Genomic DNA, 12,853 nt, shown 5'->3' with positions numbered 1-12,853 from the left:
GTGCCTGTGTATGAACTTCCAACTCCAGCATACGGAAAGTTCCAGTATAATATATCGGAGATTGGAGCACATGTGTATGAACTTCCAGCATATTATATTAGTATATTGTGTTGAAATATTTTTCGAAATTCGAAAAGTGTTTCGTTCAAATTTATTTTTACATAAAAAGTGACTAAATTTTAATTACTTTTAAAACTGTGTCTATTTTTAAATTAACACTTATAAATCTGACTATTTTTGAATTTCAGCCGACGCATCAAATAATTTGTTTTAAATCTTGGCCTAAGATAAGACTCTTTGACTTTTGTTAATCTATTTTAAACCATATCAATTTTGAACACTTGCTGTTTAAGCGCCTAAGTTTTGAAAATATCAAACATCCAGAATGTATCTTAATTTTTCCTTTGCTTTCTTTTGGTTGTTTGACATACTAAGGAACGGTTCAAAACAAAATAAAAAATAAAAATAAAAATGGATATAACAGTAATATAATGTGCGCACACCATAGTTTTATATAAAAAAACAGGAATATATTGTAAGCTGTCTCTCACATAATTCACAAAGGGCATATAATTCTCAGCTTCCTGATTTTACTATACATAAATAAAAGACTAATACATAATAGTAGTAAATATCTGAGAAAGTTTGCCTGGGAATTCGGAGAGGAGTACTTGTACTGTTGTACACTACAAAAGATAGAAATATAATAAATGGATTTATTTTTCTCCTCTTTAATTTGTTAAGAAGCCACTGCTAATTGAATCTCCCCTTCTGTAATTGGCAAGAATCCTACACGTTTCTGCAATTCATTCAACAAAAAGAAGAAAAAAAATTACTAACAAATAGGAGATTATATACAATTTTTTCAAGATTATCTGTAACAGCTTGTTTGGGTGTTTCAATAATGTTGGGTTGGTAAAAATGAACCAAAAAAAAAAAAACCACTAATGGTAATTAACGAGTACTTTTTCGTGTCCAAAATGCCTAACCTTTTCCTTTTTTTTATCCTTAGGGGTATAAAAATGAAACCGACAAATCACACCAATCCGATAATCCTTAAAACCTAGAAAAAAAATCCAACTATGGTTTGGTATTGGAAAAAAAAATCCGATCATATTTGGTTTGGTAGTAGAAAAAAAACCCTGACCATATTTGGTTTGGTTCGATTTGATTTTAACTAAAAAAAAAAAATCAAACCGAAATCAAACAAACTCGAGACTATTGTTATCATGCCTAAATAGAATAAAAAAGAAAAGTTGGTCATGGAAATTGGGGAATACCTTCCACTGCTAGGGAAGAATTAATCCAACCCAAAGTCGATTAACATACTTTTACTAAAAATAGTCAAACTATTAACTATTCTTGCCAAGTCAATAACAGGTAAAATTCAATTTGGCAAACCAAAATTTTTTCACTTGATATATAACAAACACATACATTTAATATCTCGAGCTCGGTATTGTACCTTTACTTCAAGTTAAATCCAGTTACTTTTTTTATAAAATTTCAATCAGAATTAGATGTCGACACAATATTTACTTATAATTTTTTGAGTCAGTAATCGTGCAACCAAACTTGACATCATGTTAGTTATAATGAATCAATATAGTAATAATGTGAAGAGCTGAATAATTAATTAAATATTTGAGAATCTATTACGTGTGCTAGGCAGTCAAATTAAAACCAGACACGTGTCTCAGGGCAGTGAAAGTTTGGTTTAATTTGGTGTATAGACAATTCTGTTTGTTACACTCACCACACTGCTTATTTCTACTAACTCGACTAATTTAAATTTATATTAGATAGGTTCACTAGAGAGAGTATAGTACTTCTTATCAAAAGATTATTTATTCCTAAAATTTGTATTTGAGTTCGAACCATCTCAATAGCGGAACTTAATATACCACTAAAAATACGAACATTTCCTGCAAAATCTGTCAGGATTGTATTAGTCGAAAATAGGTTCGACGGCTTTTTTTATATGTACGTTTTAAAAAAAAAGTACGTAAGAAATTCAAATGTTTTTAATAATGATTTTTCTTTTGGGAATTATTCTTGATATCATCCACAAACTCATGTAAATCTTATCCATAAAAGAAAAATGATGTATAATGCTCTGAGGAAAGTTGACAAAAAACCAAAATAGATTTTTAAAAACCATTCTTGGTAGCCGTTAGGTAACGAATTAGTTGATAAGGCACTATTCACACTTCAACTTCAATATCTTTCATTTATTTTCTTTTAATTGGTCTTAAAAATCTAGTTACTAATATTTTCTAGCATTACGTACATGTACGTATACATTATCTTATCACATATGGAAACAAAATTTCCTTTTCCAGTAACCAGTTTCTTGTTTTTTTTATAGGGAAAGGGACTAAATTTTATATTTTTATCCTCTATATGGATACAAAATTTAATATAAATAAGAAAAAGTTGAACTCATCAAAGTTTGACTTTGGTCGATGATCGAAGTAAAACAAGAATTTCAGAATGAAGCAGTCATTCTGGAAATTAAATTCAATAAAGGGAAAGCTTTTCACACTCATGTAATTTAGCAAAATTGATTTGACCATGCAGTTTCTGAATTATAAGCAAAAGACAACACTAGTTGAGGAAATGAGAAGTCAAATTTGAGAAACTAGAAAAGTCTCCATATACCTATCTTTTACTAAAATTTGCCTTAATTTTTTTTTCCCACTAAAAATATATCACACAATACAAGAATTATTTTACCAAAAAACTCACTCAAACGAGGTCCATGCACCAAACCATGTTAATATATCATGTTTAAGTGATAATTTCTTTTGTGTATGTATTAATTATGATTAAATGCCATGTAAAAATTGCGTAAAAGACACATATATCATTCATCACTTATTAATTTGATATATGCATCATGTTCGAGTACATATTTTGTGAATATAACTTAGTTATATCAAGTTCACAGCTACACTATAGGATCATGTAGTAGTCTACAAATTGAGTTCTTCTTTTACTAAAAAAAAACGTAAATTATTTTAACTTAAACAACATTTATTATATACTAATTAATTAATTAATTTTATTTTAGAGTTTAACCTATACATTGAAGTATAATCCCACTAGTGGAGTCTGGGGAGAGTTGTGTGTACGCAGACCTTAACCCTACCCTGTGGTAGAGAGACTGTTTCTGATAGACCCTCGACTCCCTCCCTCCAACTCCAAGAACTCTCCACCTTGCTCTTGGGGTGACTCGAACTCACAACCTCTTGGTTAGAAGTTGAGTATGTTCATCACTAGAACAATCCACTATTGGTTACAATAATACGTGATAAATATTACAATAATACGTGGCTTGATAGTGTAAGTATTTTTAAAACCACCGATTAATAATAGTAACTCATTATTTTTTGGGATCTTTACACAAATAGCCGGTCAGTTTCATTGTGTACTTTTTCTAGCCGGTATACGATAATTATACACTAATTACACGTGGTTATATATATTTTTAGATTAAATAATTAAATGAGCTACTATTTAGGTTAATTCTTCTTTCTTTTTTCCTTAAGTTTAGAATCACGATTAGACATGGACAAAAAAAGAATGTAAAGAAAACATAACATGAATAGTGGATCAATGTCTATAAGGAAGAGAACATTACCTCTCGAGATCTGATTCCTTTCTTAATTATTCCTCCATTGTTATTCTTCCAATTACTTTGTTCTTCCAACAACGGACCACTTTTACTCTGAAACATGTCTCCACCACCACCATTGTTGACCAAGCAAAGTCGCATAATTTTCTCGGCAACATCTCCTTCTTCTTTACTCTCCATCATCAGTTTCTCCACCTCAGCTCTAGGCAACCTCAACTTTAGCCTCACGGGCCCACCACCGTTCTCCGTCTTACTATTATTAAGTACTGAGCCTGAAGCATAGTTATTATGATATGACGACTCTTCTGTAATAATACTGGGAGGCTTCAAGATTGACAAGTCAGACACAGATCTCCGAGCTAACATTAGGGTTTCGAGCCTATCTTTAGCGCTCATTTGGATCCCTGAACGGACCCTCCTCGGGGTTTTCTCTTCGGGATACTTAGGTAACTCAACTAGGAAATAGAGCCTTTTGGGTTTCAACTCTTGTTGTGGTTCCAATGGCTTTGCTCTGACCCCAAAATGCTTCACTGATTCGGATTCTAATAATACCATAGTAGGATAATTTCTTAGAACCTCGTTTGCATAGATAGGTGTCTTGAATTTCATGGTTTGTCCATCGATTTTCATCACTTTTGTTGTCTTTTTTCCACCTAGAGTATTCCCCATTTTTGCCTTTTGTTTTTCTGTTTTGTCTTTGTGACTTGTTGTAAGCTTTGGGGTTCTGTTTCTTCCTACTCCTATTATATAGTAGTAGTATATAATCAGATCTAACAACCAAATAATTAGAAACAATATTTATAGTAAATAAGGCTCGTTTTGGGGTTTTGTTTTTTTAATTGTGGATATGTTTCTTGGAACCATCTTGAAATCTTGGCACGAGTTGAGCATAAATGGCAACATGGGTATTAAATAAGGAGTAGTAATTGCTTGTTTTTTGCTAGAGTTTGCGGTGTTTCTGGGTCAAAGAAAGAGTGCAGGTTTTAAAATGCCGACTCCTTTTTACAATTTTGAAAAAGATTACTGTAAAAAGTTTTTTATATTTTTGTTTTGTTTTTATTCTTTTTTCCCTTGTCTTGTGCGTTGTGATCTTCTTTTGTTTTTCCGATCAAATATATCGTTTTAAATTCTGAACACCTTTAGCAAAATTTATATTTTCGCTATGGTTTTTGTCCATTAGGTGCGTAAACAAATATTCTAACGATTAAGTTCATTATATTAATTTGAATATAAAGGCATAATTTACAAAGCTTGTCATGCATGTGATTTCTAATTCTCAAGGAAAATGCTCAAAAGCTTCGATAATTTAAAATGCGCGCTCATCGTCTCGATCTCGTTCATATTCTTTCACAAATAAATAAAAGAAAATAAGTTTAAAAAGAAAGAAAGAAGAGAAAGCAAGCCCGTGATTAGTGGGAAATATGAGTATAAGAGTAATTTGGTAAGGCTATAATTTCAAATTAATGTAATCTCATTGGTTAATTAATTATAATTAAATAAGATTGGGGTAATGATAACAGGTACGTAAGTCATGGTGTGGATCCGTGAAATGGTGACAAACCCCATTTTTGTCTTCATTTCATGTGCTTTTTTGACTGTGTTTTCATGTAAGAGAAATGATCAAAACTTCACCGAACATGGACGGACTTATTCTAATTTGCAAAGTCTACAAATTGGTTATGGCAACCTATAAAATATTATTCTTTGTAATACACGTAAAATCATGAATACATGTAAATTTTTTATTATATTTTTTCCGTTTTAATTTATATGAACCTATTTCCTTTTTAGTCCATACAAAAAAGAATGACTTCTTTCCCTATTTGAAAATAATTTACCTTTATGCAATAATTTATAACCACACAAAATATATGTGTCTCATTTTACACCACAAATTCAAAAGTCTTCTCTCTTTTCTTAATCTCCGTGCCCAGTCAAAAGAGTTCACATAAATTGAAACGGAGAGTATAAATCACTAGTATTAGCAACCGCGCGGATGCGCGAACATTAATCATGTCAAATATTTAAGTTATTTGGATTATATGTAAATAATCTTAAAATTTAAACTTTTTCGGTAAATATAGATAATCATTGGATATTAATAATAAACACTACATGAAAACAATTTAACAATTTCTTCTATTTTTGTTTTTTGATATCATTCTCGCCGGTGTCATTGGATCCTAAAAATAGTGAGGAAGCAAAATAATAACTCATAATTATTGGCAAAACAATCAAATGTTGAGACTATGAATGACTCTTTGGATACGACTTGACTCTTTTACTACTACTTGAACTCTTATTTTGTGTGTTGATATCTCTTAAAAAATATTTCTTTTTTAAAATTTCAGTTTCTAAAACTTTATTTTTCAATAATAATTATTTTTATAATAATATAAGTGAATATATTATCCTTAATTCAAACTCATTTTAGTTGGCTATCTAAAAATTTTAAAAATAATTTAGCCAGTGAATTATTTTTCCCAGTATGACTCCATTTTGATTTTGATATTTGACATTAACCATGTTAAATATCTGAGTTATTTGAATGATATGTAATTAACCTTAAAATTTAAGCCTTCTAAATAATTATAGATAATCGCTAGATATTAATTAAGAAACATTACATGAAAAAAGACTAAAATTTTCTCAAATCTCATAGTGATAATTTTATTTTTGCAATATTCTCATTGGTGTCAATGGAACCTAAAACTAGCCACAAAGCGAAATAATAACTCATATTTATGGCAAAGCACAAAGGTTGAGTTCGAGATATCTCTCTTGTTGTTTACATTATAAATAGATTATACCAGGTAAAGGAAAATTATGGTAGACTGATAATTATTTTTGTTTACATTATAAATAATTAAACCTTTGAATATGACTTTAATTACTACCTACGGTCTAACTTGATGTTCTAATTATGAAATTGTAAGAATTTCTAGATCTCCTCAAGGTTATGTTCCTATGCTAACTTTTAAAATGTGTCACGACCCGAAATTCCCACCTCCGGGACTGTGATGGCGCTTAACATTTCACATGCTAGGCAAGCCAACGTTAGAATAATATTATCCATTTTAAAATAATTTTTTAATTTATTAATAACAAGAAAATAAATGCGGAAGTAAGGTCTGAATTGTAGTGAATAATCCATAAAAATAACGGTATCTAAATACCATCCCAGAATTAGTGTCACAAGTGCACGAGCTTCTAGATTATTACAAATAAAGGTGAATAAAATAAAGCTGTCTGTAAACAAACACACTACTAAAGTAAAGTAGCCGGGAATTTCAGAACTGCGGACGTCGTGAGGCTATACCTTAAGTCTCCTCTGGTAGCTGAAATCCGAGCAAGTTTATGGTACACCACTGGGACCAACTCCGAAATCTGCACAAAAAGTACAGAGTGTAGTATCAGTACAACCGACCTCATGTACTGGTAAATGCCGAGCCTAACCTCGGCGAAGTAGTGACGAGGCTAAGGCAGGTCACTCACATTAACCTGTACGCAATAATACTAACAACAACAACAACAACAACCTAGTGAGATCCCACAAGTGGGGTCTGTGGAGGGTAGTGTATATGCAGACCTTACCCCTACTCCAGAGGAGTAGAGAGGTTGTTTCCGGTAGACCCTCGGCACAAGAAGGAAAAAGACAGTGTATCAGTAACAGCAACGGAATCTAGAAAGATAACAGCATCAACACAATAACTAGAAAATAAAGAGCAAGTAGTAACACTAAGTAGTAACAAAGGCACAGTACTACAGACGCAAGGGGATAATATGTACACAAAGGGCCACTAAACATACTACAACCTAACTTACGACCCTAATGAAGTATTAAGAACACAACTGGAGCCACTAGCAGCCTAAAACAAAATACTAATATACTAGCCTCCTATCTCCTAACCTACAGCACTAATGCTCGACCTCCATAACTTCCTGTCAAGGGCCATGCCCTCGGAAATCTCTGTCCGCATCATGTCCTGCCTGATCACCTCTCCCCAATATTTCTTAGGTCGCCCTCTACCTCGTCTCATACCCGTCAAGGCCAGTCGTTCACACCTCCTTACTGGTGCATCCAGTCTCCTCCTCCTCACGTGCCCGAACCATCTAAGCCTAGCTTCCCGCATCTTGTCTTCCATGGGAGCCATGCCTACCTTCACCCGAATATCTTCATTCCTAATCTTATCTAGCTTAGTGCGTCCGCACATCCATCTCAACATCCTCATCTCTGCAACTTTCATCTTCTGTGTATGAAAATTTTTGACTGGCCAACACTCTGCCCCATATATCATGGCCGGCCTAACCACCGCTCTATAGAACTTTCTTTTAAGTTACGGAGGCACCTTTATGTCACACAGGACACCAGACGCTAGCCTCAATTTTATCCACCTCACTTCTATACATTACGTAACATCCTCGTTAATATCCCTATCCCCCTGAATAATCGACCCCAGGTACTTGAAGTTGCCTTTCTTTGGGATGACTTGAGAGTCAAGACTCACGTCTATGTCTGCTTCACCTGGCAGACCGCTGAACTTGAACTCCACGTATTCAGTCTTAGTCTTGCTCAACTTGAATCCTTTAGACTCAAGGGTCCGTCTCCAAACCTCCAATCTCTCGTTAACACCACCTCGCGTCTCATCAATCTGAACTATATCATCAGCGAATAACATACACCATGGCACCTCCCCTTGAATATGGTGTGTCAGTGCGTCCATCGTCATAGCAAATAAGAACGGGCTGAGCGCAGATCTTTAGTGTAGCCCTATAACAACCGGAAAATGCTCTGAGTCGCCCCCCACTGTACTAACCCGAGTCTTAGATCTATCATACATATCCTTAATCACCCTAATATAAGCCACCAGAACACTTTTCACTTCCAGGAATCTCCAAAGAACTTCCCTAGGTACCTTGTCATAAGCTTTTTCTAGGTCAATAAACACCATGTGAAAATCCTTTCTCCTGTCCCTGTACAGTTCCACCAACCTCCGAATAAGATGGATAGCTTCCGTAGTGGAACGACCAGGCATAAACCCAAACTGGTTATCGGATATCGACACCAGCCTCCTCAACCTCGCTTCCACTACTCCCTCCCACACTTTTATGGTATGACTCAGTAGCTTGATGCCCCTATAGTTGTTACATTTCTGGATATCGCCTTTGTTCTTGTATAGCGGAATCATCGTACTCTACCTCCATTCCTCTAGCATCTCTTTCATCTTGAAAATAACATTAAACATCCCAGTTAGCCACTCCAATCCTGTTCTACCCACATACCTCCAAAATTCTACTGGAATTTCGTCTGGCCCTGTCGCTTTGCCCCTGCTCATTTTACGCATAGCCCCGACAACCTCCTCGACTCTAATGCGCCTACTGTAGCTGAAATCTCGGTGACACTCGGAGTGCTCCAATTCTCCTAGCACAATGTCTCGGTCCCCTTCTTCATTCGGCATCTTATGGAAGTACGTCTGCCACCTCCGCTTAATATGCACGTCTTCCATTAACTCTCTGCCTTCCTCGTCCTTGATGCACCTCACTTGGTCTTGATCACGAGTCGTCTTCTCTCTCGCTTTGGCCAGCCGGAACAACTTCTTATCTCCGCCTTTGTCCCCCAGTTCTTCATACATGCGACCAAATGCTGTATTCTTCATTTCTGTGACCGCTAACTTCACCACCTTCTTAGCTTCCTTATAGCTTACTCTGTTCATCTGCCTCTCTTCCTCGTCCGTACTCTCCACTAACCATCGATACACCGCTTTCTTTCCTTCCACCTTACCCTGGACCTCGGCGTTCCACCACCAGTCACCCCTGTGCCCGCCCGAGTAACCCTTCGAACCCCTAACACCTCTCTTGCCGCCTCCCTAATACTGTTCGCCGTCATCGTCCATATACCGCTTGCTTCCCCACTACTTCTCCAAGCCCCTAAAGCCAACAACCTCCTCCCCATCTCGTGAGCTTTCTCCTTCGTCAAGGTACCCCACCTAATCCTCACACGACCCCAAACCACCTTTCTCTTCCTCCTTATCGGTATGCCAAGAGCCTTTGTTGGGTCGCGAGTGACTCACTCGGGATAACCTTGCAATCCTTACACAACCCTCTATCATACCTCCTTAGGAGAAAATAATCAATCTGAGTCTTAGCCACCGTACTCTAAAAAGTAACCAAATGCTCCTACCTCTTCGGGAACATAGAGTTTGCAATCACCAACTCAAAAGCCTTAGCGAAATTCAATAGAGAAGTTCCAACTTCGTTCCTAACCCCAAAGCCAAAGCCGCCATGAACCTCGCCATAACTACTAGCAGACTCCCCAATATGCCCGTTGAAATCCCCTCCTATAAATAACTTCTCCGTGGGCGGAATACCACGCACCACTTCATCCAAAACCTCCTAGAAACACCTCTTAACTTCTTCATCCAAGCCCGCTTGGGGAGCGTAGGCGCTAATGACATTTAGAGTGAGCCCTCCAACTACTAACTTAATAACCATTAATCTGTCACTCACCCGCCTAACCTCAACCACCGACTCCCTAAGATCCCTGTCCACCAAAATACCCACTCCGTTCTTACCCTTCGAGCGTCCAGAGAATAATACTAACAACAAAAATAATAGAAATAAATCAGGTAACTCATTTTTAATAGTTGAAGCCAACTCAGCAGTCATAACCAATTTCTATTGCAGCGTGCAACCCGTTCCCACAATATATTTATTTTTAACCCTCCAATATATTTATTTTAATCAAGTATATATATAGACTTTTAAATAAGTCTGTTGCGGCGTGCAATCCGATCCCTCAATATTCATATATTTACTTTCATTTTCGTTGCGGCGTGCAACCCGTTCCCCCAATATAACTTTAAACAACTAATAAATGTAACAACAATTACTCCAATAAATACCACGTCTAATGAGAAACTATTAAGCATCAAGGTACACAATAATTATAATTTATTTATGAACAAACAATGGCTATTAGAAATTAATTGTGAAAATCGTGGAGAAAATAAGCAATTTAATATTTAATATGCTAAATGTCAAGTAGCTATTAGGACACATAATTCAAGTAGCATGTAGAAATTATTGTAGTAATTTCAGAATTTATATTTGACAAAGAATATGAGAGAAACAATTATCATAACAATTAGTTCGTGTATTAAAACAAATTTGGGATTTTTAAATCATTATGCAAACAATTAATTTGACGACGTATAGACACTGGTCACCTCACCTATATGTCGTTCACATGCATTTCACATAACAAATAATTTAAGGGTTCTATTCCCTCAACTCAAGGTTAACCACGATACTTACCTCGCTTTGCAAATTTCAATCAATTACTCGACCACAACTTTTCCTTTTAAATTTATCTCCAAAAGCTTCAAATCTATTCACAAATAATTCCATATACGCAATACGAATCATAAGAATTAATTCCATATGAATTTACTAATTTTCCGGATAAAAATCCGAAATTCACTTTAAAATTTGACAGTGGGGGCCATGCCTCAAATCTCAGAAAAACATACGAAATCCGAACACCCATTCCGTGACGAGTCCAACCATACAAAAATTATCCAATTCCGATGTAAAATGGACCCTCAAATCTTAAATTTTTATTTTTGAAAGATTTTATAAAAAGCTGATTTTTCCTCCATAAATTTACGGATTCATAATGTAAATGAGTATGAAATCATGAAATATAATCAATACAGGATAAGGAACACTTACCCCAATGTTTTCCCGTAAAAATCGCCCAAGAATCGCTTTACCCGAGCTCAAAAATAGAAAATGGTTGAAAATGGGACGAATCCCATTTTCCAGAACTTAAGTTCTGTTACTCGGATTTTTACCTTATATGATCGCGTACAATGCTTTGCAATCGCGAAGTACATTTTTTGGCTGCCCAACTTTTCACTCTTTGCAAACTCGTAAAACACCACTCGAACGCGATACTTTGACTCACAGACTTACGCGATCGCGAATGTCCTCACGCGATCGCGATGAGTAAAGCGCGTGGCTCAGCTTTAGCCTCTTTAACTCTACGCGAACGCGACCTTGGCCACGCGTTCGCGAAGCACCACTTCACACCCCATACGCGACCGCGTCCTCGAATTCACGAACGCGAAGAACAACTTTGGATGTCCTCTCAGATTGCCTTACGCGATCGCGAACGACCTCACGCGATCGCGATGAGTAAAATTTCTGCAACAAAACACCAAAAATCTGCCATCTTCTATAAGTCCAAAATGGTCCGTTGAGCATCTAGAACTCACCCGAGCCCTTGGGGCTCCAAACCAACCATGGACACAAGTCCTAAAACATCATACGTACTTGCTCGCACGATCAAATTACCAAAATAATACCTAGAATTACGAATTGAACACCAAATCGAATGGAATTTTCAAGAAAACTTTAAAACTTATATTTTCACAACCGGACGTCCGAATCACGTCAAATCAACTCCGATTCTCACCAAATTTGGCAGACAAGTCATAATTATTATAGTGAACCTATACCAGACTCCGAACCCAAAATACGGACTCGGTGTCAATAAATCCAACATCAGTAAATTCTTAAAAATCATTAAGCTTTCAAAATTTTTAATGTTTCATCAAAATTCCATATCTCGGGCTAGGGACCTCGAAATTCGATTCCGGGCATATGCCCAAGTCTCAAATCATGATATGGATCTATTGGAACTGTCATAATACTGATCCGAGTCTATTTGCTCAAAATGTTGACCACAGTAAACTCAGTTGAGTCTTAAAGCTCTATTTCACATTTTACTCCATTTTTTACATAAAAACTTTTCGGAAAATTATAAGGACTACGCACGCAAGACGGGGAATGATAATTAGTGCTTTTCGATGTCTTAGTACACAGAATTAATAATTAAATTTAAAGATAATATTTTGGGTCATCACATTATGTACCTCTAAAACAAACGTTCGTCCTCGAAAGAAGTTAGAAAAAGTACCTGAGCTGGTGAATTATTGTGGATATTTACTCCGCATGTCCGACTCGGACTCCCGGGTAGATGCCTCTACCGGCTGACCTCTCCATTGCACTCGAACTAAATAATATCTCTTAGATCTCAACTGTCGGACCTGCCGAGCTAGAATAGCCACCGGCTCCTCCTCATAAGTCAAATCTTTGTCCAATTGGACCGAGCTGAAATCTAACACATGGGACGGATCACCATGATATTTTCGA

The 12,853-nt window shown here is 36.0% G+C and overlaps 3 protein-coding genes across 3 annotated transcripts; all 3 read right to left on the bottom strand.

Moving 5' to 3' along the window:
• Positions 1-478: 478 nt before the first annotated feature.
• LOC104102770 (uncharacterized protein At1g66480-like) lies at positions 479-4,418 on the bottom strand. The gene is made up of 2 exons (XM_009610588.4): positions 3,644-4,418; positions 479-799 (listed from the first exon to the last, which is right to left on the bottom strand). The coding sequence occupies exons 1-2, from the start codon at positions 4,304-4,306 to the stop codon at positions 740-742; spliced, it is 723 nt and encodes a 240-aa protein (XP_009608883.1). The 5' UTR covers positions 4,307-4,418; the 3' UTR covers positions 479-739.
• Positions 4,419-7,233: 2,815 nt separating this feature from the next.
• Positions 7,234-7,884, bottom strand: LOC138900440 (uncharacterized). Its single transcript, XM_070187184.1, has 2 exons — positions 7,548-7,884; positions 7,234-7,319 (listed from the first exon to the last, which is right to left on the bottom strand). The coding sequence occupies exons 1-2, from the start codon at positions 7,882-7,884 to the stop codon at positions 7,234-7,236; spliced, it is 423 nt and encodes a 140-aa protein (XP_070043285.1).
• Positions 7,885-8,046: 162 nt separating this feature from the next.
• On the bottom strand, positions 8,047-8,361 carry LOC138900439 (uncharacterized). Its single transcript, XM_070187183.1, has one exon. It carries the CDS (start codon positions 8,359-8,361, stop codon positions 8,047-8,049), a length of 315 nt encoding a protein of 104 aa, XP_070043284.1.
• Positions 8,362-12,853: the final 4,492 nt, after the last annotated feature.

Source organism: Nicotiana tomentosiformis, chromosome 10, assembly GCF_000390325.3.
Source record: "Nicotiana tomentosiformis chromosome 10, ASM39032v3, whole genome shotgun sequence".
Classification (NCBI taxonomy): domain Eukaryota; kingdom Viridiplantae; phylum Streptophyta; class Magnoliopsida; order Solanales; family Solanaceae; genus Nicotiana; species Nicotiana tomentosiformis.
Note: the sequence above shows the minus strand (reverse complement) of the source record. Positions and strands in the feature narration are given on the sequence as shown.